The following is a 25096-nucleotide window of genomic DNA, read 5'->3' on the forward strand; positions in this document are numbered from 1 at the left end:
ACAACAGCAAACATCTTTTCCCACGCATTTTTGCATGGTTTCCACACACACCTCAGGGAAAATTGATTCAAAACATGAAAATAATCTGAATAGGTAAAACTCTACAGTTACAAATAGAGCACAAACTAAAATAAATTGGAAATAAGTGCTTTATTCGTTAAACGTGGAGAGGAAATGTTTAATGTAGAAACCCCACTTTTCCAGAGACACAACCTTACCTCGTGCTCCCCTGTCAAAGCCCCACAGGCAACTTTGGACTCTGAGTTCCTGGAGACCTCGAAGGAACAGCTGAAAAAAATCGTAAGAGGAGAAAGCTGTGACATTTTGACAGCAGAATCAGCATTTTGGATCAAATCAGAGAACAAATTAGTGATTGGAACATTAACTTTAGGGGCTCTTAGCTATGGATGTGAACCAAGACAATTTTAACGACATCACATTCTTGATCCTGCCTGTAATTTTGTGGGCAGCATCTGCAAGATCTGAGCGTCGTTTCGAGACACACGGAACGCCGAGAGGGATTTCATTGAGTGCCCGGGGCAAACGGGACGTCCGCCCCGCCCGTGCCCCGCCCGGGCAGCTGCGGCCGCAGGAACCCCCGGGCACGGCGCCGGGCACAAAGTCCGCCCCGGGGCGGGCCCAGGTCGGCGGATCCGCCCGGGCAGCGCCGGCCCCGCCCGGCCCCGCACCTGCCCCCGGGGCCGCCCCGCCGGAGTCGGGCCGAACCGCCTCGGGAGCTGCTGCCTGAGCCGGCGCCCGCCATGGGCGTGGGGTACGGGGGGATGCGCTGCATCAAGATCCTGCTCTTCATCTTCAACCTGACCTTCTGGGTGAGCGCCGCGCCGAGCAGAGCGGGGCCGGGCGGGCAGGGGCACCTGCTGCGGGCGCTGCGGGGTGCGGGGGGCCGGGGGGCCGGGGGGGCCAGGGGGCCGGGGTCGGGCGGGTGGCACGGGCGCGGGTCCCTCCCGGCAGCCCTGCGGGATCGGCTGCCCCAGCTGAGGTTGCAGGAGCGCCCGGCCAGCGATCCCGGCTTGTGCTCGCTCCTACGGAGATACAGCTCTGCCTGGGGAAGCACCGCCTTGGTGTTAACATGACATTGCTGAGCAGAGACAGCATCTGTCTAAACTGATCATTTAAAGTAGCGACCATTTCCTCGGTAACCGCGCGGCTGCAGGAGGAGGCTGTGAGAAGTTCCCCCGGTGCAGTGCATTGAGCAGAACATTTCATAGCATCACGGTGCTTTTTACTAATGCCGTTTCAAATAGGGAGCCAACAGCTGCTACAAGTTCATCCTAAGACAAAGTCCTCGCATCACCCCCAAGAGATTTAGGGAATGCTGTGTCCATTCTCTCCTCATTGCACCTTTTCAATAGTCTCACAGTTCCACAGCCCAGCTGAATTCACGCTTTCTCTTCTCTCACTTTCCCTCATGCTCTGTTCTCCCTTCAGCTTTCCAGAAAACAATCAGCAATGCTATCGTCTTAAATGTCTTTTTCTTTCCTTCTGATTCACTGGAGTCTTTTTAAAAGAAGTCACAAAGTCATCCTGTTCAGCCTCTCCGGACCAAGCAGTTTTGGGCTTTTGTCTCCTTTATGCTTGAAGCACAGTTAAACCAAAGGCTGTTCCCTCTTGGTGACAGCGCTGCGCGCTCCGGAGACACAGTGCTGCTGTGCTCGAGCTGGAGGGGCAGAGTGATGCTGCCCAGCTGCAGCTGCAAGGCAGCAGAAGGACAAAGCTTTGTGTTATTTGTTTCTAAAAAGTGACAAGTACTGTGTTTTGTTATCTGCCTTTCGCTGAGATGGAAGGAACCATCTCCTCAGCTGACTGGGACATTCATCCCAGACTGCCAGGGGCACTCCACAGCCTGGAGAGGCCCTGGCAGCCTTGGGCTGCCAGCGGGGAGGTCCCCATGCTGTGACAGGGTGGCAGGGGACCCTCACCCTCTGCTAGGACACATCTGTGAGGAAAGCTGTGATCCCGAGCTCTCCAGCTGTACAATTGCCTGCTCTCTCGGCTGGTGGAGCCGTGCCAATGGATCAAGGGCCAGGGAATGCAGGACAGGTTAGAGGAGGCTGGCACGAACATAGGAAGCAGCAGGTGTTTGTGAGTCTTGTCCAGGTTGTGCGGGTGCCACAGACTGAGGCTCTGGGCCTGGACAGCAGCAGGACACTGTGCCTGGTCCTCAGGGATGCTGGAGCTGTCTGCAGGACACACAGCACTGATCCTGTGGGATGCTGGAGCTCTCTGACAGGGCACACAGCATTGCCTGGCAAGCTGATGGTCTGTCTAGCATGTGGTGAGGCTGAGACCTCCGACTGTAGGTCCTTCACCTCAAACAACATGCTGTGACACTCCTTTGTGACCTAGTCTTGTTCACATTAAAGGGAATTTTTCCTTGCATTTGACAGCATCTATCACTGGTTTGTAATTTCTGTGATCCAAGATACCTACCCTGTAACAATCCTTGTACCTCCTAGTTTTGGTGGGTGTCCCCTGCCCCACTCCATTTCTCATGGCAGTTCAGGCCAAGTTTTGATGATTAAATGACTGACAAGGTTTGAGAGTCACTAGTAAGTTCAGAAGCACCACTACACTGAAGAGCCGAAAGAAAGAAGTACATTGCACTGCAATAAGAATTTGTTGTTATCAGACCCTGGCGAGTTCTGTATGAATTTTCTGACAGGGCAATTCTGAGCTGTGGGATTTCAAGAAAGCAGAAGGTGCCAAGACACCTCTGTGATGCTCTCCAGCCGTTTGTCACTGCAGCCCTGACTGCTCTGTTTGTGTTGCAGCTGGCGGGACTGGCTGTCATTGCCTGTGGGCTGTGGCTGCGGTTTGGTGGGCCCATGGCAGAGTTTGCTACAGACAAAAAGTCCCCAGAACTTTTCTTCATGGGTAAGTTACAGTGCTTGGGAGGGCAGCAGCCTTGGTTTCATCCTGGGGCAGGTGACACACCTTATGCATTGACTTATAGAAGGTCAACAATTCGTGGGCTGACCTACACAAACTGGACATTCTGGTGCTGCGTGCCATGTGTGTGATGGCTTTTGACCTTTCTCTGCTTGGCATCCACTTCCTCAGATCTAACTAATCTCTTCTCCTGGATTTGATCCAGTCCCCACATACCCTAAGTGAATTGTGCTAATACTCTCAGAATAGAAGGTGAGACAGGTCAGAGACTTGTGGGGCTCACCAATATATCCCTCCAGAGTTTTCTGTGCAGCTGCCAGCCAACAAAACAAGTGTTTCTTCAGAATGTTCCCAGAACCAGGAGAGCAGCAAAATTCTGCTGCAAAAAAACTGCTCCACAGTTCTCCCTGTGGAGGCCTCAGTGGGACTGAAGTGTCAGAGCAAATCCTTCCACAGCTGAAAAGTGAAACTACCTGGTGTTCAGTCATCTCAGGAACTGTTTGTCCAACCTGGGCAGGAGTCAGCTAGTTCCTGTGCCCACAGAATTGGGATTAGTCACATCTAATTTTAGCATTTAAGATAACTTTTTTCTCCCTAGGATTTTCAGGTGGGTTTTCTGGAAATGCCACCTGTGTTTTGTATCTATAGACACCCTTAAATAGCAGCTGTCTAGGACTGCCAGCAACTGCAGTTCTCTGTCACTAGTAACTGCAATATACCTTTACACCAGAAAAGTCAGATTATTTCTGTTTAATACATCACCCCTGGAGAAGGATTCAGTAAAATCCCATTGGTGCAAACATTTTTGCCATCTACAAATGCCAAGTGTGAGTGAATACCCAGTCCTGCCCTGTCTATCCAGCCACTCTGACAGGGTGGAAGGACTGGGAGTTGACCCAAGGTGTCCTGCAGCAGTTACCCATCACTCCAGGATTGTGCAGTTAGTTTAAATACCCCAATTCTCTCAGTGGAGACTTTGACTCAGATCCACCACAGCCCTAGGCCCAAGTTTCTTTAACATCTGCAGCCAGGCTAGAGGCACAGAACTGGCTGTGCAGCCGTGGGAATAGATGGGGAGGATGTTATGTCCAGCAATGTTTCCGCGGGATTTTGTGAGGCTGAATAAAACCATTCAGATGAAAACATTGTTTGGGACCTGAAGGTTATTGTAAAATACCCTGCAGCACCTCCACTGACACAGAGAGCCAGGAAGTATAATATACTATTTCTCTTACATCTATGACAGCAGCATATTAGACCACCAACTTCATTTCCAGATCCAGTGTATACCTGCTGAATTCCCTGTGCTGTAGATTGGAATGCTTCCCTGCCTCATCCACTTACGTTCGTCCCAGGAGAGCAAACAAGACAGAAGGATGTTCTGGCCTTCAAAATCAAGTGCTGGTTTGTTGGAAGCCAGAAAGTGCTACATCCTGTGCTGTGAATAAGCACCACAGCTTCACAGTACAGCCTGGAATACATGGTGTAAACAAGATATTCTTTGTTGCATGTGCATTTAAATCTCCAAAAGATTTAGTCTGCTTCTGCCCTGAGTAGAAATTACAAAAGTTGTTCAAAGTTGTTAATTTTGGGAAGTCCTGGGGAACGTTCTTGTAAAAGTTTCATCAGATACCATGACATTCAGCTCTTGGGCTGCCACACATATTTATAGACCTGCCTGTTGAAATACATAACTGTGAGAGGAAGTGCTGAGGAACAGGGTACAGAGATGTCAGAATTCTTTTAAACTTGCACTTTGGACTGGATTCTAAAGCAAAGGTTTTGCCCTTTTCCGTAATAGACACTGAACAAAGCATTTCTGTGAAAGAAAACCAAAGTTTTCTGCTGCCCTCCCTCCCTCCCTCGTTACAAATCCTGCTGAATGCTGTTGTGACTCCTGAGCATCTGATGGCACAGCCGTGCTGAAGCTGTCAATAGTCTGGGACCAAAGCCGTGGTAAAAGGACAGTGAGAAGTTCAGTTACAGTGGGGTTTGCAGCAGACAAAGCTGCATTTGAAGGTCATGCTGAAGAGCTTTCCCTCACGAGGAGATTTCAGCTCGGAGTCCCCCTTGGCAGTTGTGTATTGGGCCTTTCTCAGAGTCTCTGGGACTGTTGTTTATTTGGCTCTGTGTTTGCTCTCTAACATGCTTTCTGGGTGACAGCCAGGGTTTTGCATAGGAATTCTTAATATGGAACACTATGCAGCACACCAGGAGCAGCTGCCCTGAGGGCTGAAAGAGAAAGCAGATCAGCAGTATGACTTAAAATATAAGCATATAGCTATACAGCCAAAAATAATTTCTTTACCTCTGTTCCACTGATGGCTTTTGTGGCTCTTTGTGATAACCCAAGGCCCTGTGATCACATCAACTTTGTGTCAGTGCTTGGAACAACAGTGCAGGTGCATTTGGAGTTTGCTTTGCAGGCTGAAACGCCGTCTTCTGAAAAGCAGTTAATTTTCTTTCTTCTAAAGCGCAGCACATTCTGCTCTTTCTGTACCTGGATTAAGCTGCCAGCCGAATCTAACCAGCTTCTCTCTTCTGCTTCCTTGTGATGGTTTTTTTCCTGGATCTGAAATGTTGGGTTAGTGTAAAATAATTGATAATTCTATCCTTGCATTTTCCATTAGGCCAGAGTGAGTCTCCTTAAATAGCCCTGTTCTTTACCAGCAGTCCAGCTGTCTTTTCTGCCCCTGGAATGATTCGGGCCATGACTTGGCAACCAGGCCTGTTCATCTTTTCCAGCCACTGAGATGTTTTTGTTGGTTGGAGAGCAGCTTACAGGCAGCAGTGCTGTGGGCAAGCACATATGTGTTCTTAGCTTTCTGTTGCTTGTGGTTTTGTGTTTGGTGATCCATATTCCCCACTGCAGTTTGCAGTGAAAAACCTACAACAGCAAAGGTTGGAATTGGAACTTTTTGACCCATGCAGCCTCTGACCATTTTACCAGACATATCTTACACTGCAGCAGGCTCCTAAAATTGGACATCCTCTCCCTGCAGCTCCCCAGCTTTTGGAGTTCCCACTACAGCGGGACAATATTTTTGTTTCTCCATCTCACAGTACAGTTTTTGTGCCTGTGCTTCAAGTGGTGAAGCAAAACTGTAGCTTCCCTGTTCGGCTGCAGTTCAGCTCAAGTAGAGTTCATAGATCCCTCTCTTAGCTGCACTTGAGAGAGAAAAAAGGAAAGAAAATAATATAATTTCAGCAAAGGTCCATAGCTGGCAGATACTTTTCATCTGAGCTGTCTGTGACACTGCACTGATCAAATGGAGAAAAAATCTGTAGAATTCAGGGAATTCCCTTGGACTGCTCATCCTTATAGAGACTCCTTTACCAAGACTGCCAAATTTTTTACTGTGCAGGAAAGTCTGCAACAGTCAGAAGGAAATAAGGTGCTTGTGGGAACCCAAGGTGTCAGCATTGCTGTCTCACAATTAATTGGTCCTTAATTAATTCCTTGTAGTAGTGCTGTTCTAAATTTTAAGAATACCTAAAGCACAGTAGTACAGACCAAGTGCTGCTGAGTGCAAGTGGAGCATTTGTGAAGTAAAAACTGACATGGGGACTTTTTAAGGATCAGTTCCAGACCCCCATTCTTCCATCTCTGCTTTTGGTGGACAAAGGGCAACAAGCAGGACAAACTCTCTGTATTCCTAAGAAATGAAGTGCAGAGGGTCCCATCCCTGCCAGCAACAATAAAAGTGAAGGGTATGTACTCAACAAGCCCCCTCAGGAATGGTAACAAAACCTGGTGAATGCAAATGAATCAATCTGGGTGGCTCTTTCTCAGCCCTGAAATGTTGCTCCTCCTGCACAGCCAGAGCTCACAAACCCTCCTGCTCTGTTCTGTTCTCTTTGTTTCAGTCTCATGATCCAATCTGTGGTCCAGGCATCCAACAGGGCCAAAACAGCTGTGGACAAAAGTTTTAGGGTGATTGTGGCTTTTTCTTGGGGTCTGTGAGAGCAGGAGTGATGCTGCTGGCTTTCAAAGGTACAGTTAGATGGAGCGTGCCTTAGGATATGAAGTCATGTCTGGAGCTGAAGGATATTAGTAGTTTTTCTCCATAGTAGTGGATGCCCATACAAACAGGAGTTGGCTGGAGTTACATCCATGTGAACTGCAGTTCTCTGCTCCTGTGCCTCCCTTTGTTCTAGTTCTATTCATCTATTTTGGAGTCAAGCACTATACTCTTAGTCAACAGGATCTTCTCTCCTAAATCCATAACCTCTCAAACTCTACCAGCCTTTAAAATGAAAGCTGTTGGCAAAACAGCCCCTGTGTAGAGATGTGATGCCACAAGAAGAGCGTTAAATGATCCTGTCATCATATATTGGAGAGGCTTTTAGTCAGTACTTAAGACTTAAGTAATGAATTTGTCTTTCTTCCTATCATCTTGTATGCAGCTCTGTTTTTCTGCCACTCAGGAAGAGTGGTTTAGAAAAGGCTGATAGTGGACCTGAGTGGAAAACGGAAGCTGCTGCACTGGAAATTTGCTTTAAAAATATGACACCACCACTACCACCCCCTGAAAAAACCTTTCTCAAAATGAAAGTTGTTCTAAAGTCCACAGTCTCTGTTCTGGATCATAAAACCTTGCAGCAGTTCCTAAGAGTCAGTATTCCCCCTGACAGAAAAAAGGCAATTCTGACCAAACAAGCTAATTTAGCCTAATGGAACAATCTGTCCATCTGCCTCAGGGTGATTGTTGTATCTTTGCAAGATGCTAAGGTTCAGGAGGCTTTTTTTTTTTCTTTAATCACTTAAGCATGATAATGCACTTTATGCTTTTTGCCCATTAAATTGTCCCCCTGGGTGACTTCTCCCACCCTCCTCTCCCTGCTGTAGTTGTGTAAAAGCCAGCCAGTCCCACCCCAGAGCAGCAGCTGAACCCACAGTTACCCCATTTCCTTCTCCTCCCTCAAGGCAGCTGGAAGCCACCCTGGTTCCTGCCCTCTGCTAGCACTGCTGTGACTGCTGAGCCCTGACAGCACCGAGTGCCCCGAGCTCCCCTCAGGGAGCACCCAGGCTCCAGGTGTCCCTGGTTCTGGTCAGGCTGCCCATGGCCAGCCCAGAGCTCACCACACCAACACTTGGAGTTCTCTGGAAAGAGCCACCTGCAGGAGGTGACTGGGGATAAACCTGCCACTGGTCCTGAGGGAAGTAGAGACATCAAGGTGGTTCCCATTCCTGGATGCCTCCAGGATGTGGCTGCCCCATCCCTGGAAGTGTCCAAGGCCAGGCTGGATGGGGCTTGGAGCAATCTGGGATAGTGGAAGGTGTCCCGTGACAGGGGGCTGGAACTACATCATCTTTAAGGACCCTTCCAACCAAACCATTCCATGATTCCATGATTCCTCTTGCTGGAGCAGCGCACCACACTCCGGGGTTGCCCAGGCTCCTTTATCATACACAGTCTCTGTAAAAGGAGCTCTACATGCATGAAGATGGTTCTACATAACAACCAAACCAGTATAACCCATTATAACTCCCATAAGGGAAATGTCCTGTGCTGTGTTTCACTCTGGCAGAGCTGTAAATACACTTGGACTGCCCACTCTGAAGCCATTAAGAGGAAAGTGTTTTGTCTGCTGGAAAAAACCAAACCAGCAACCAAAAAGCCCTCAGGCTTGTTTTTGGGGTGTGTCAGTTCAAAAACATCTTCAGGAGGGTTTGGATTGAGCTGGTTCATGCACTCACAGGATTATCCAGAGTGTCCTAATCTTGAGAGGATTGCAGAGAATCACGAGATGATTTCAGAATACCAAATGACTGAGTATTACAAAGGCAGAAGAAATACAGTATCAACAAAGTGATGCAAGTGGTAACAGATAATGTAAGCAGTATAAACACTGACAGACTTTAAATTAGCTACAACCACACATGAACATGATCTTAGGCTCACTATCAGTTGCTCTTGACAACAAAGTGCTTTGCTTACTGCAGTCAAACAGGCATATGGATGTCAGGAATTATGAAGAAAGGAAATGTGAATCCAGTTGAAAAATCTTAATGTCACTGTGTACATTTCCAGTGCACTCAGTGTCCTGAATGCTCTGTGGTTCTAGTCCAAAAGGGTGCAACAAAACTAGAAAAAGTACCAAGGCATTTGACATGGTTATGACCATAGTGTGCACTCTGAACAGCTCCCATATGAGGAAGTTTTTCCACACTATTCACATCATTAAATTGTAGAATCCATTGCCACGGGGTTCTGCAAAGTTCAGCCAGGGTAGAACAGCTCCAGCTGGCACAGGTGTGTTGCTGACACCTGAGTTCAGAGCAGTCTGTGGGGGTGACAGACACTGACAGAGCCTTTGGGAACAGCTTTGGGAACACACTTCGGCTTGAGTGAATTTGGGCCATAATTGTTTAGGGTTCTGGGATGCAAGTGAGCAAGATACGTAACAAGGGCTGGTGTTCTGTGGGAAAAGGAGGAACTGGACTGGGATGTTACATTACAGTGAGGCTGCTTTTAAATTGAAACTCAGGATTTGTGCATCAGCAGAAGCCTCCAAACTGGCTGATGCCTATAATGCTTTTGTGGTTCCGGGAAGATTAACCACAAAATCCCCGCTGAATTCGCACAAGACACTTAATCAGATACATCCATTATGCTCAAATTAAGGCTATGTTCCACTTCTCCAGAAATTCATCTTACTTTAGAGGCCTCTGCAGCTCTTCTCCAGTTCTATAAATGTATTTTATAAATAACTATACAATGGAAATTTCTAGTAACAAGCCTGTTTCAGGGGCTGTGTTTGGTGCCACACACACAACCGTCCCCGTCTGGCTGCTTTTTTCCAACTCCTACGTGTGTTTCTCATATTTTCCAAGAGTGTGTCTGTGCTAGAGGTTCCTTGGTGCTCTCCTAAGGGTTGGAGAGCCTCAGTCCTTCTGTGGAGGAGGACATCTGCCTCCTGGGCTGCAAGGAACACATAACCCCAGGAAAATCCCTTCAAGCCCTGTCTGGGTCCCGGGCTCTGCCGTCACTGCCGCTGGGTCCCTCACCCCAAGAACAGAGCTGCTTGTTCTCTCTGTGGAGTAGGAACAGTTGGGGGTTTGTTCAGTGGTATTTACTCAGCCCAAAAGAGAGCAAAAAAAAAAAGGAGAATTATTTCAAATGGAAAGTGCCCGTAGCAGCCAGGTAAACAAGAAACCCATGTGAAATAAAGCCAGACAGAGACAGGGTGTGTTTGTCTGCTCCTGCTCTGTGCAGTAGGCTCCAGGCAGGGATTTGTGCCTCAAACCTTCAGTAAGGCTTGGGGAAAAACAAACAAACAAACAAAAAGCAGCTCTGGGAGTGGATTCTCTTCCAGAGTCCGAAATCAGACCTCTTCCAGCCCAGGCTGATTCTTCCCTCACTCTTGATATATATAAAGATACATTGCAGCCAGTAAAATTCCGTCCTTCTCTTCTATCTGGTCTAAAGTAATGGAATTCTGTGTCATTGCTAATCACAGAGGTTTTGTTCACTTGGAAATAACACACAGAATACCTTGGTCCTTTTTAAGGTGCTTTTTCACACTTACAGATCTGCTGTCTCTCAGTACAGCCCAAGGAGATGTGTCTAGATATCCAGAGGAAACAGTATGTTAGGGAAGAGCTCTGTGCCACGAGCACTGAGGCTGATCCAGAGATCTGCTGAGTTGTGGATTTGCCATTCTTCACTACTGGGAGCCACAGGAGATTGCCAGATGACATTGTAATTCCCCTTGTAATTGCAAAGCAGAGTCTGCTAGAAAATGGGAATCCCTCCTGCAGGAATTTTCACAGGGAATACCCCCCAGTTGACAATTTCCTTTCAGGAAATAATGATTTTCCCCATGGGATGAATCAAAAAATCAAATACACAGAAAACCTGCTGCTTTATGGCTTTCCAAATTTGTCTTTGCAAAATAAAACAATGGCAGAAGAAGGGGCTTCCCCCTCTTACACTCACTACGTTACAGCCAGAAGGGAAATCAATTTGTTACCAGGTGTTCTCTCACTTGACTCACTGCTAAAAGGAGAAGTCTTCATTTCTCTTCACACCTATAAAAAGCTGTGTGTGGGGGTGGGTCAGCACAGCAAAACAAACAAAACACCACCCCAAAACCTCAATATTTCCTCGCAAAAAAAGATGAAGAGAATAGGCTCTGTCCAAAAATCCCCAGTCCTGTGACACGTTGTTTTTCATCCTCTTGTGGTTACAAAGAAGCCCCTATTTCCTCCAGAACCCCCTCAGTAATCAGAGCACTGGCTGTGTCTGCCTAAATCAACCAATTTTCTGTCGGATTTACACATGGATTTTAATCTTTGGAATGTGCCTCTTCATCCCTTTGCATTCAGGGGCTGAGAGTGATCTGTTTGTGGGTCCTGAATGCGAGTGGAATAAATATTCCAAGTGTGGGCAATCACAGATGGCAGAGCTCTGTCACTGGGGCCAGTTTTGCCCTCCTTAATGTCACAGCAGTATTCCTGCTCTCTGCATTTCCTGTTCTCAATTTAGGTGTCAAACCTTCTCTCCTCTTCATTAGCACACACAGATCGAAGTGCCAGAATTGCAGAAATGAACAGAGGCAACAAGAGGTGAGAGGAAAAATTTCACAAAGGCCACCAACCTTTGCTTCCTTTCTACCTTGTACTTTTTCCCTTCTGCTGCACAAAAAGCTGCAGCTGGACAGTCCTCTCATCATTTTCCACTCACCAAAACAAGCTCTCTACCCTGATCTGACTCACACACTTCTTTTTGCCATGTTGAGCTTTGTGGTGAATCTTTTGTGTCAGTTTGTAGCTCTCAAACCTGTTCCATTTTGTGGCTATAAACTGTTTTTTTTGTTTCCCTGCTGTGCTGTAGATGCCAAGTTGGAGGCCATGCCAAGGCTTTGTATTTTACAATGGAAGTGCTGATGAATAGAAGCTGATTAAGGCTTTCCATCCTGCTTTTTGGGAAGGAATGGGTTTTAGTGAAGCTGAGGTACTTCTGACACTGGATACTATTGCAAGGCAGGGTGTGATATTAACACCACCCAATTTCTGGATTTGCGCTGGTGACCCTGACAGCTCTCAGTGCTTGATGGCTTTAGGTAAGGCTGAGATCCAAGGGCTGTGTGCCAGACATTGCCACCCTTTGCTTTTCTTCTCTCTAGAGAGTCTCATTTAAAATTTAGGTCTATTCTTATTAAGAATTTGAGGTGATCGTGCCTACATTGCTGTGTACAGCCCACTAGGAAAAGAAATACCAGATCCCTGTCTTACACCATCCAGGATATTTCTGCATCTACTGCTTTGATATCGTTACGAACCGATTTAAACACAGAAGACCAAAGTAAACTAAGTCTGTGAATAAAACAGATCGAACCCAGAAAGGTTCGAAATATACCCAAAAAACATTATTAAAACCAAACAAGGTTAGATGTTTGGTGCCAAAAAATTGATAAATTTTATTTCATAGTAAAAGAGGCAAAGAGAAAGAAAGAGAAAAGGAAGAAATAGAAAAAGCGGGGGGGGGGGGAGGGGGGAGTGTCAGGGGTTAGGTAGAAGCATATCACCCTTCCAGGGGTCCCAACGACGTCTCGTTGCTCCCCTCCATCTGCTCTTCTTGAGGGTGAGGGTCCCCCGCTGCTGCCGCCAAAAAGTATAGAATCCAGGGAATTAATAAACGTTTTGGGCCAGGTGGTAACACCCCCGTGCCTCCTCAGTGGGGCTGCGTTTGACACTGCCCCTCGCAACACTGTGGATCTGTTGCATCCTGTGCAGTGCTCTGGTGCAGGGTCTGGGGACACCTTTGGGCGGGCCTTTGACAGGCCATGACATCTCCTCTGTCCTTCACGGGGATGCGGCTTCTCCCAGAGTGAAGGGCTCCTCAGCTGAGTTCCCCAGCACTGCAGAGGATGGGCATTCACTGCCTTGGACCAGAGGCTTTTTCACCACACACCCAAAGTCCCTCCTCCCGCCAGCCTTTGGTGCGAGGGTCTGTGCGAGCCTGGCAGCTGATAGCTCTGGGGCTGCGGTCTCCAGCCCGGAAGGGCTGGGCTTGATCCCTCTGTGAATGTATCCCCAGACCTGAGTCCCTTTATCTTATCTCGAGGAGTGAGCAGGGTAAGGCCTTAGTCAGGGTGTGGTAGTCATTTCTGCAGCTTTTGTAATACAGTTTTGCTATAATAGGCAAAAGTCCTCCATGAAGATGTTTAAGCCATAAATTGTAACATTTCAGTCTGACAGATATCCTTCCTGGAAGTCATCATCTGCTGAGCATCCCTGGATGTGGGTGCTGGGAAACCTCTCAGTGCAAGCTGAGAAATAACTTGGCCCCTTTGAATTTTTTTTCAAGGTACTCTTCATGTGTCTCATGGAATATTCTGAGTTGGAAGGGATCCACAAGGATCATCGAGGCCAAGTCCTGGCCTCAGGACAACCCCAAAATCACAAGTTTCATTCCTGTGTGAAGGATTACATGTGTGTATATATAGTAGAAAAGTAAAAATATCTTTATTTTCGTGGAAATTTTAAGTGTCAACATTATTTTCCATCTAGAAATAGCTGGGTATCAGCAAGTGGTAGTCCCAGGCTGAGAAAGGACAAAGTGGGACGAACTCTCCTGAGCAGAAGATGGAAGAAGGTGGATTTAAACTCCTGGCTGGCTCAGCTGTGGGGTTCGGCTTTGTTTAGTGAGTGGTGCTTTCTTCCTGTAACACGCCTTAAAAGGGAAGTTCTGATTGAGGTAGTGGTTTAGCTCTGAGTCATGCGAGTGAAATGCTCAAGCTGTTTCTCTGACAAATGCAAACCCAAATCCCTGAAAGTGGTCTCACCCCCGACGCTCATCGAGCTTTGTCTTTCCTAGCTGCAAATACCAAAAAGAAACGGTCCTCTCCTGTCTCCTTACTCAAATTTATCTTTGTGAAGTGGCCTGATAAATGATTACAGGGACGGGAGCAGGGAGTGACACACAGAAAACGTCCAGGAAACATCTTTGTAATTGCCCTGTGTTTGTTACCATGGAGATCTCAGGAAATGGCAGTGTTGGTGTTTCGCCGTTGAGCACCAGGTTCTGCACCTGAGAGAGGGTTTTCTGTCTTTTCCAATTCATCTTCCACGAGGGCTGGCTGACCTTTCTCCCCTGAGCCATAAATATCTTTGTACATCAGTAAAAACCAGTGCTGAGAATACGTGTACAAGTATCAGCCTGAAGAATGCTCACTCCTAGTGGTGGCTAGTCCTCACAGGTGGCTGATTATTAAAAATCCAGAAAACATGGAATAAGAACTGCCAACACAGTCAGCAGGCAGCATCCCCCCAGCACCACGGATACTACAATAGTAGGGCAAAGCCATATTACCGGTAATTGTGTTATTGCTATTTAGCAGAGTCTATTTCTTAGCAGGAACTGGGGCAGAAGGAGGGAGGGGAAGAGAAAGATCACAATAAATGGGATAGATACAGAGACTGGAGAGTGATGTGGCAGTGAATGGGCAGCAGGCAGGAGTTTGTTTGCCTTCCCTGAGCAGGCTGCGTCAGCGAGGCAGAATAGCTGGATGGAAGCTCTGCACTCAAACATTGACTGTTTTTACATTTTCCTAGCAATTGCAAACTGCCATCTGTAAGATTTTCTAGTCTAGGTGACACAAGGCCTGCTAACAGCAAATTCCAGCAGCTCTGCTAACCCTGGGTCGGATTTTATAATAGTGTTTACACTGGTAACTGAGCACACTAAAGGTTCTCATTGGAAGTTTGGGTAGTCCAGGCTGGGAGCAAGGCTCGCTGTGCCCTCTAGTGCACTCTGCCTGCAGCTCCACTGTCCCCTCACCAGGGAGGACACGAGGAGAAGAAAAATGAAGCTCTTTTCCCCAGCAGTGGCTTGGCACAGCAGATTTCTGCACGTCCTGCACAGGGCAAGGGCTAGAATTATACCAACATGGTACCAGAGCCAAGGCACAGCCCCAGTGGTTGTGGTCTGGTGGGAGCTGACCCCCACAGGAACCCGTGTGTTGCCTAAGCACAGATCAAAAAATGTACATTTGCAAGTGAGGAAAGAAAAACTGTGCTCTGATTTCCTTTTGTCCTAGATAAAGCCCATACAAAAAAATAAAAACAAAACCAAAAAACCTGTGGAATATGAGCATTTCTAGATGTCAGGTTACAGCTGAGGTCCTAGATCTATATGGGGCTATGTTGCCATCTCCCATGTTCCTTTAAGTTCCCCCCTGCAGAGCAGTACAGCACATTTCCAGCCCCAGGTTTCCCAGAAATAAGCCCTCTAGCCATGCCTGGGTTTTCTTGCCATACATTGCTTATTACAGAGGTGTAAGGGAGTTCTGGGATGGGTTTGTTCTTCTTGTGCTGAGCTGCCCCTGGGACAGGAAACTTGGAAGGTGGAAGTCACAGATTCTCATCACAGAATATTCTGAGTTGGAAGGGATGGACCAACAAGGATCATCAGGTCCAACTCTTAAATGAATGGCCCATCCAGGAATCAAACCTGCAAAGCTGGTGGTTTTAGCACCATGCTCTAACCAACTGAGCTGATCTCACATTGTCTTATTTAATTCTCCAAGAATTCTGAGTAAAGCATTGCTCTCTTCCTGTGGTCAGAGAACCTTTTCTGTGTAACCAGTTTTGTGAGAGCCAACGACCTTGTTGGCTGTAAGTGGGTGGGGTTGATGAAATAGGTAGCAGGCTTTGGGGAGAGAAGCCTTCTCAAATTGTTGCCTGGCCCTGATTTTCCACAGGACTCTATGTACTGGTGGGAGCAGGGGCCATCATGTCGGCAGTCGGATTTTTCGGGTGCTGTGGAGCAGCGCGGGAGTCCCAGTGCTTAATTGGAACAGTGAGTAAAAGGCTCCAGGGCCTGGGCTGTGCAGGAAAACCAACCAAAGCATTCAATGCTTGGTGTCATTAATGGAAAGATCTTTACATTACACCTGAAAGGTCTTATGTCCTTTTATTGGCTAATCCAGTTTCTCTGGACTCAGTAGCCACCATGCTACTGCAGAGCTGGCATACATGTGGAGGTGCCCTTGTTTGTCCCTTGTGATGTATTCCCTGGAATTACCCTCTGATTTTCCTGAAGCTCCCTCTGAGCCACATCTTTGCTATTTCCCCTTTGTTTGAATATGACAAGAAATCTGCCTTGGCCTCCTCAGTAGCTTTAGTTCAGGGTGGGGTGTTGAGGCCTGGGGAGGACAAGGGGCTGGCTGCCAGCCCCTGTGAACAAGATACACTCATGTGAGACTCTCTCCTTCCTCTGCAGTTCTTTGCTTGCCTGTTGGTGATATTTGCAGGTGAGGTCACTGCTGGAGTATTTGCCTTCATAGGAAAGAAAGTGGTAAGTAGCAAACAGCCTCTAATGTCATAATGGGGTAGTTAGGGATTCCAGTGCCCACGGCTCTTCCATAGGAAAGCTTTCCAGGAGACTTTTCCTAGGAAGACTCTCTGACATTCTTATCTGGAGCCAATGAGAGCTTGTGTTATCACAAGTTTGGAATAGGATGAAGTTTTTGCCTTCTCTGTCCAAGAAAAAGTGGAGGTGTGGTTCAGCCTTGAAGGAACATCAAGGGGAACTGTATGAAAAGAGGGTATTGCCTGGGAAAAAGGCAAACAAATTCAGGCACTGGACTTCCCCAGCTTAGAGGGTTTAACCAAAGCACAGAATAGAGCCTATGAACATTCTGACCCTTTGAATGCCACCAGGCCACAAACCCTCCTGGCTTTTGAGTCATCATACCTGTTTACCAGGCACAACTTTTTGCCCTGGAGGTTGAGGACACAAAGTGAAAGTCTTGGATTGGGGGTAAGACTGATTTGCAGCTCACTGAGAAAGTCTGATTTCTGCAGGCAATACAGGAAGCCCAAAAAATCTATGATGATGCTTACGAGGACTACCTGAAAAACCCAGTGGGGAAGGTCAACAGTACCATCTATCGCTACCACGTGGCTGTGAGTACTCCTCCACCTTAACACCTCACTGCACTGCTCCACTGTCACACTGCCCATCAGAATCCAGAATTCCTCCCTCTGAGGTATGGAAAAATAGAACTAAATGTGCTTAAAATCAAGTCAGAGGCTCTGACAACCCTGAGAGTTTCCTGAGGGCTCTGTCGGAATTCTGGTTTTCGGATCTCTACATTTGAAAGTGCAATTAGCCAGGCTCTGAAATTTCTGATGCTTCTGGTCTTTGTGTTCAGAAGAAATGACTGTTATGACCCTTCTGGATATTGAAATCCACGGGCAAATACTCGCAAATGCAGAGAGAGGGAGAAACGTCTGCATCCCTCTGCATCTGTCAGAGAAAATGTCACCTGTGACCTAGAACCTACAGTGGGGCAGATCCTGTCTCTGGTTGAACTATGTAGGTGAAAGACCAAAAGCACATGTGTGACACAGTTCAGGCCACCCAGAAAGTGAATGTCTGAATCAGAATTACAACCTGTGACTTCTTGAATCCTATTTGTGTCCATCCTGGATCTACACTGCCTCCCATGGAGAGCAAGCCCAAGCTTTGTTGCTCCTTACAGCAATTCCCACGTTCTTTAGAACAAACATTTCACAACCTCAGACCCTTTTGTCCTTCTCCCATAGCTCTTATTTCTGACCCAAAGAGGAATTCCAAGCATTTTGTGGGAGATAGGCAAACAGGAAAAACAAACCCTCTGAAACTCTGATTTATTACTGCCTCCAAAGCCAGCACGATGTTGTGTCAGAAATAAAATTCCAGCATTCTCTGCTGTAGCTTTTGTGCATTGCCCATAATTCTCTATGTGATATTTGAACTTTCTGCATTCTCCCTTTAACAACTCCTGTTTTCTTGCAAGCCAGGGATCTGCCTTTCCCAAATCCACTTGTTTGCTTTGTTATGAAATACCATAATAAAAATCCTTTCTGGACATTGTTGTTAATACAAATGTGGCTGTTTGCTGTGGCCTCAGACAATTGAAACTAATTTTTGAGAATTCTGTCCCACGCAGTTGGAACTCTACCAGAAACAGCAGTTTAAATATAGAGAATAAGGTTATTACTTGATCTGTACAGATTCTTTTTTTTTAGTTGTTTATTGTCTCACTTTCAGTATGAAAGTAATAACTGACTTTCAGTATGAAACAGTCTGTGGTTTTCCCCTCTTTGATCCTTCATCTCTCTCTCATTCAGCTCCAGTGCTGTGGTAAAGGTAATGTGGAACAACAAACAGGATTACCCTGTCCAGAGAACATCCAGCTGCCAAAGGCAAGTGTCCTCTGTCCTGCTTGTTCTAATCACTTTTCCTGTCAGTTCTTTAGTAAAATTGGAGACATTCTGTTAGTAAAAGAAAGGAAGAAGTTCCTTTTTACCTTGCAAATTCCAGCATGAAATTCCTTATGGAATCGAGCAGAGTGGAGGCAGAATGAAGCTGGAGGTCATATTGCCCTCAGTTGTGACGCCTGTTTGTGGCATTCCATGGCAGCTGAGACAATATTGCATCATCTGAAAGGAAAAGGGAGAAGGAGGTAACAGAACAGGACCCCAAATTCCCCGTGGAGGCCGAATTTTGCAAAGTGCCCACCTTAGTCAAGCATGGAGCCTCCAGACTAGAAACCTCATTGGTGTTAAGAAAGATATTTCTGTAATTTCTGTCTTTTCTCGAATCTGCTTGTGAGTACAATGTCAAAATGAAGCACCAAACCTCCTGATTTAGCATGGTCTGTTATATAAAGGAGTTTAAATTTAGGGAAAACCGAGTGTAAGAAAATTACTTGCATGTGTCAGCCTTTCCAGGCAAGAGGTACAGATGCCTCACTAGAAAATGGAAGATACTGGAAAATTACCAACAAAACCCAAGGTTTAGATTCAGGAATTAGAATGGTGACTGCACTAATATTTTCATGTTTATCTGTTGTTCAGTAAGAACAGCTGATAGAATTGATTGAAATAAAGATTTTCAGGAATAAAAAAATATTTTAATTTTGTTTTTAATAGGACTGCCTGGTTGAAATTCAGAATGTAATTGATACTAATCTGCGCTTAGTTGGAATTGTTGGAATTGCAATTGCTAGCATCACAGTGAGTAAATCCATGTTCTCAAATCTCTCCTTGAGCCCAGTACCCTGTCCTTTATTCCAAGCTTTGTGGAAGGTATTTTGCAGAAACTGGTGAGATTCCTCAATTCTTATCGTTTCCAGTGTGTCTTCTCCCTGGGAATTGCCCCCATCAGTGCAAGCAGAGCTGGGTGACTGCTTTACAAGTTCGTTTTGTGTCCTTAGAGAGGGTCCAAAGTAATGGTAATCTTTTGTTGCAATAGTAGGAAAGCAGAGTGCACATGAGCCAAACTGAAAAGCAAAAGGCTGTAGCAGCATTTAATATATTCCAAAACAACTGCAGGCTGATGCTTTAAATTCTTTAGGATACATTCCTTAGTTTTCATAGGAATAGAGAGTACCCACTAGAGCTGTGACCAATAGATGTCACCCTGTCCCAAGGACACAGCAGGACCGGCAGGCTGGGGCTCACCAGGCTTTAGCACAAAGCTTTTTCCAGCACGTCTGTGCCGTGACTTCCTTCAGACTCAGACACCAGCAGCATGAGGAACCATAATATTAGTAAAGAAACACTCCTTTAGCTGCTGGGAAGAGCAGGACATTCACAGATTTATGTGGGCAGTGAAAAGCAGCTGAAGGGTTTCTGCGAGTAACAGAAACCATGGTGTGTGGATGGTGTGTGGATTAAACAATCCTGGGGTTTGTATGAAACATGAAGGGACTCAGAAATACAGCCAGGCAACGAGGGTGGGACAGAGTTCAATAACATCAAGGACACACCAGAACCGGGATCATCTCCCCTTGGATCCCCACCTCAGACACAGCAAAGGTCCTGAAGTGACCACAACCTCTTCAGCAGCAGAAATGCACCTGCACAATTTTCTGTGCTTGTTTCTGCCACTTGCAGGGCTGTGAGAGCTCAGCTGTGCCCGTCCCTAGGGAGATGTGTGGGGAGGAGACATGAACCCAGTGCTTTAACTGCCCATCTCCCACCCTTAGCAGTGCAGCCACAGGAGGGAGCTGCTTTGGAGAATCAACCTGTGGCAAGAAAGCAGAGCCTCTGGCAACACCCGCTGTTCTCTGCTTTTATCATTCCCTCTAGGTAACAAGTTTCCTGACATAAGTGGGGTTATAGATTTAATGTATAGTCTTGCTCTTGAGCACAGGAACTATTAAGAGCTCAGCACCAGCTACCAGCGACTCTGGAATCACCCTCTGCTCTTACTCAAATGTGTGTAATATTCCATGTAGAAGCATTCTGAAACGCAGAACCTTCTGGTGCAATACTAGGATACCACCAATAGTCACAGTTATGATGTGACTTAAATTGATGTTAATAACATTAATATTTGGGGCAGCTGTGCTTGCCCAGACATTTAGAACAAAGAGCAGTGAAACCAGTGTGAGCAGATAAAATCAGTGAAACCTCTTCCATGTTTATTGTCTGATGTTTTGGGGTTTGTAGAAGGAAGCAGTCACTACTCTGCCATAGGGACCTTCAGATTGTTCTGATATGCAAATTGTTTTATAATTGTTTTGTAAGTGGATCCCTAAATCACATCCCTTCTCTTCTAGATCTTTGGCATGATATTCAGCATGGTTCTGTGCTGTACGATCCGTAACATGAGAGAAATGATCTAAAACTGTCACTGCACAACTATGCCCCAGGAGTTCCAGACTAAGCTTACAAGAAGTGCTCTTCTACCCAATTTAATATTTGTAATGCATTTTAATCAGTGTTTTAACATACTGAGAGGAAAATATCCCATTAGGTGATCAGGTGAATTGTATTAGTTACAGTAAAACTGAAGTGAACAAAAAAAAGGGGTTTAAAATGTCCTTTTTAATGAAAAAAAGCAAAGGTGCATCTAAGACTAATTTGATTTTTAATGTATGTATATGTACAATTAAGAGTTTACACATGTATAGACTTTATGTAAGCACATGCATCTCTCCCCTTACAAATACATATGCATGTGAGCAGGTCCCTGGATGTGCAGTACCTTGTCTAGATAAGTATGTGCAAATGGCACATGTTGTGTGTGCATCCAGAGTGTCCCTGTGCAGGATGTGCACCTCCCACAGGGACACAGTGCTTGGAACCCTCTCACACTGAGCCCCTGTTTGCCAAGAATTAGCAGAGGAACAAATGCCATTGTAAAATGTAAGACCTAGGATCCATTTTGTGACTTTATTTTCCAAAGCCCAAACAGAGTAGAACTAATAAAATTGGACTTTATTTAAAAAAATAATTATTGCCTAAGGGCCTGCTCCAGCAAACTTCAGTTCATGTGAGTAGACCCACTGACTTCACTGTCATGCAGAGATTGCATATTTATTTTTTGTAGGACTGGACCCTTCATGCAAATGCAGAAAGCTCTGGGGGAGAAAACATGTCCAAGGAGATCCAGGCTAAAGAAAGAGGGGGAAAGAGGTGGGAAGCTGGCAAGACCAGGCAGTCATTTGGGACCAACTGCAGTGCAAAGTGTACTTAAGCTTCCCAAGCTAGGCTGAGATACACCAAAAAACCCAACTGTGAGTTCAAGGGGCCACTAAAATCCACATTCAGCAGCCCCTTTGTCCCAAAAGCCTCACTGTGGCTACAAACTGGTGCAGGAGTGGAGCCTAGGTCCAGAAAAGCAGCCCCTTTGTCAGATCTCTGGAGAATCTAACTGGCCTGTGGAAGCCAAACAAAGAGTGAAAGTGGTCAGAAAAAGACACGCAGCACTTTAATATCCTCAGTTTCTGCTTCTGTGACTATCACAGCTTCCACGGGGCTCTTACCTCAACCTCTCGCCCTTTCCTGGGGGCGGAAGGCAGGAAAGAAAGATGGGACATTTTTACAGAGCCATGAAGTAAGTTTTCTTACTGGCACCTTTATTGCATGTCAGGTATAAAAATTACACTGTGTGCTTGAAATACCTCAGGGCTTGCGTTTACATAGTTTGTTTCTATATTTTAGTTTTTCTATTTGTCATATTTATTCATAAGAGAATGTTCCTTTTGAACCAGGCTAGAAGGGAGAAAGGTTGTCCCCAGAAAAATAAATTACATCAAAGGCTCAGGATCTCTTTAATTTTTTAATTTTGAGATAATTGACCATTTCAGAGAACAGCTTTTCACTAACTATATCCCCATAGCAGCAGATCTGGTGATCACCAGTTTAGATTCCTGATGTAGTTGTTCCATACATGATGGGGAGAAGTTCAGTTAAACTACACATTGCAATAGTCCAGTGTCTAAGAGGCCTTGGACTTTACAAGTCATGGGGTCTTTGTTCCACTGAAACACAGTGGAACAAAATGGAATTTCAGGAAATACGTGTATTCTAGTGCACATTTGTGTGGGATATATCACCCATTACCTATTATTTATTTTTTATCTCTTATTCCCCAAAGAAACTCAAACTCCCATCAGTTTTCTGTCACTTCAGGATTTGGGGTAGTGCTGCTCCTCCAAGTATCTGATTTAGTTGACACATCTTGCTGCCTTTTACACGGATTTCTCTTTTCCAATCTTCCAACCACGAGCTGTGGCACTGCACTAAGAGCTGGGCATGGCAGGCACTGCCGACTGAGCCATGCCCAGGCTGAGCTTTAGGCTGGCAGGGGCACATGAGATCACACACCAGGAAAGAGTCAGGCTCATGTAATTCTGTCACAGCTGATTAGCAATGGATGTTAATTAAAAACAGGGCCTGGGACCTCATTCTGCAAGAACCAGAACAGGAAACAGCCCTGATCTGCTGCTTGCTCCTAAGAAAGGCTCAGCTGGGAGAATGGCACTGGCAGCAAATTCATGAGGGTTTCAAGCTGAAACTTAGAAATTAGTTTAACACAGCAGCCAGCAAAGCAATTTCCTGGCTCCCAGGTGCTCCTGGCTGTGTCCCTGCAATGGTTCTGCTCTGAAGAGATGATGGGGTAGTGCCCAGCTGGGGTGTGTTGTCCCAAGGTAGTAGTGGCAGAAAGAAGAAACTCTTGTAAAGTATAATTTTTACCACTCAGAGCAAGCCAGTTTTCCAGGAAAATCAGTAAAAATAGCAACACAGCCAGTGGTTCAGGTTCCAAGATTGTTGCCCTACAGGGATAGAAACTGATTGCAAATAAAGCAATTTCCTTCTGTTACATTCCATATCATAATGACAGTACTCTATTCATTTTAAACACATCTACACATAATTGGGTTTCGTTCCTCAAATTCATAGCACCAGAATGTAATGACAGGACCAGAGTTTATCTCTTTATTTATTATTTCTTGAGTAAGTTGGAAGATACCCACTCCTGCTTTGAGATGCACTGAATGCCAAGGCAGCTTGCAGAACCTGCTTTTGCTTCCCCAGCCCTCCACTCCCCCAGAAGTACAAAACCACCCCCGTGCCTTAAGAAAACAGGAAAAAGTGTTACACAAAAACCTGTAAATTCAGACTTGAACCACCAAACTTTATGCTGAAGTGTTTTGGGTTTGTGATTAGTTTTTTTCTTCCTCTAAACAGGGCATTAATTTTCTGAGCATTCCTGCAGAAGCTCTAGGGTTACTGTTATTTAGGTCTAGGGGATACTTGCACTGCATACCAGGAACAGGACAATACCTGTTACTGGTTTCGTTCTCTAAGTTATTGGTATAAATTAAGCTGGAAATCAACATGTTATTCATATACTAGTGCCTTTAACAGAATCCAGGGATAAAGGTCTTTTGTAGTTTCCTGCTGTTGTGAGGTGCTTAATATAATTGCAGTTTTCTCTGCATCTTAGTAACTGAAGGTATTTTTTAACTCATTGGAAGAGTTACTGCCACATAAGGCAGCAAAAATACCCATTTATCCCGTCCCTGGCGCCTGTGTCAGAGGAAAGCGACAAAAGATCAGATCCCTCCAGGTGATAATTCTGAAAGCACATCAAACACATTTTCTTGTTCTCCTGTCAAAGTTTGTTCTAAAGCATAAAGATGTAAGTTGCTGATGGCCTTATTGTGTCTCTAAACATCCCTTATTCACATTTCCCTTGTCTAATTTTTCTAAGTAACTGATTTCAGTGGGAGCTTCCTTTGTCACAGGGAAACCTCAGCCAGTTTTGGTACCTCTCAGAGACCACACAGCAGCTGATGAAGCTCAGCCCTGTGACATCCCTACAACGAAGAGTCGTATTTCACTTGTCTTGATACTGATAGTTTTATAACAAAACACGTTTCATGTGTCTTGAAAAAGAAATTGAGTTGTCTTAAGCCCTCAAATGCTGTATTGTACAGCCTTTGCAGGCTACAGATTAACAGCATACGATGCTGTTCATAGAAAATGTACATAAATAAAGCTTTTCAATCTTTTTCCTCTCTATTGGTGCTCCAGCCACGAGGTTCTCCAAAACACAAACCACTTTCAGGATAACGTGTATGGTAGAGCATAAATTCTGATTTTGGTCAGAACTGGTTCGTGCTGCCAAGTCTGTGGCAGAATTACCTCTTGCTTTGAGAGAAAACAAACTTAGCTCTGTGGCTGAAATTAGCTTTTGATTCCCTAGGATGTGTTCCGAAGTGGCGTTTTGTGTCTTGAATTTGAAACAACTGCCTAATAAAAATAACCTGGAATAAACGACTCCCGGAGAGAGCTCGATGCGCGCGGCCAGAGCCCCCCCAGGCCCCGAGGGCACCCCGGGGCTGCCTCCGCCTCATCTGCTGCATCCAGGACACCGAGTAGGCTCCAGGTGACGGAGCAGCCCTCGGCCAGCGAGGCAGGCAGGGCCCCGGAATGGGGACCGGGACGCGGATCGGGACCCGTCAGGATCCGAACCGGCACCGCCGGAATTCCCCTCAGGCACCCGCGTGCCCGGGATTGGCTGCTCGTGCTGCGGGTGGGGCGGTGCCACAATCCCAGAATGGTTTGGGCGGGAGGGGACTTTAAAGCTCATCCCGTTTCCCTCTGCCCTGGGCAGGGACACCTTCCAGTATCCCAGGCTGCTCCAAGCCCCGTCCAACCTGGCCTTGGACACTTCCAGGGATCCGGGAGCAGCTACAACTTCTCCGGGCACTCTGTGCCAGGGCCTCACCACCCTCACAGGGAGCAATTTCTTCCTAATATCTAATCTAAACGTACTGTCTGTGTGAAGCCATTCCCCCATGTCCTGTCTTCCTTGTAGTCTCCCTTCAGGTACTGGAAGGCCACAGTATCGTCACTCCGAAGTTCCTCTTCTCCAGGTCTGAAGGC

The 25096-nt window shown here is 46.1% G+C and overlaps 1 protein-coding gene across 2 annotated transcripts; it reads left to right on the forward strand.

Annotated features, from left to right (window-relative positions):
- The first annotated feature begins 673 nt into the window (after positions 1-673).
- TSPAN2 (tetraspanin 2) lies at positions 674-24488 on the forward strand. Of its 2 annotated transcripts, none has more exons than XM_032133240.1 (8): positions 674-830; positions 2793-2895; positions 15622-15719; positions 16143-16217; positions 16727-16828; positions 18038-18112; positions 18842-18925; positions 23953-24488. In XM_032133240.1, the coding sequence occupies exons 1-8, from the start codon at positions 762-764 to the stop codon at positions 24055-24057; spliced, it is 711 nt and encodes a 236-aa protein (XP_031989131.1). In that variant the 5' UTR covers positions 674-761; the 3' UTR covers positions 24058-24488. The 2 variants fall into 2 exon arrangements, with proteins under 2 accessions (XP_031989131.1, XP_031989132.1); XM_032133241.1 differs by having other exon boundaries at positions 675-830; positions 20476-24488.
- Positions 24489-25096: the final 608 nt, after the last annotated feature.

This window comes from Corvus moneduloides, chromosome 24 (assembly GCF_009650955.1).
Source record: "Corvus moneduloides isolate bCorMon1 chromosome 24, bCorMon1.pri, whole genome shotgun sequence".
Taxonomy (NCBI): domain Eukaryota; kingdom Metazoa; phylum Chordata; class Aves; order Passeriformes; family Corvidae; genus Corvus; species Corvus moneduloides.

Excerpts from the sequence above, each read along its gene's own strand:
- TSPAN2 (XM_032133240.1), top strand. The coding sequence starts at position 762 with ATGGGCGTGGGGTACGGGGGGATGCGCTGCATCAAGATCCTGCTCTTC. Across the intron at positions 16,218-16,726 it reads CCTTCATAGGAAAGAAAGTG|GCAATACAGGAAGCCCAAAA; the intron begins GTAAGTAGCAAA and ends TGATTTCTGCAG. Across the intron at positions 18,113-18,841 it reads AGAACATCCAGCTGCCAAAG|GACTGCCTGGTTGAAATTCA; the intron begins GCAAGTGTCCTC and ends TGTTTTTAATAG.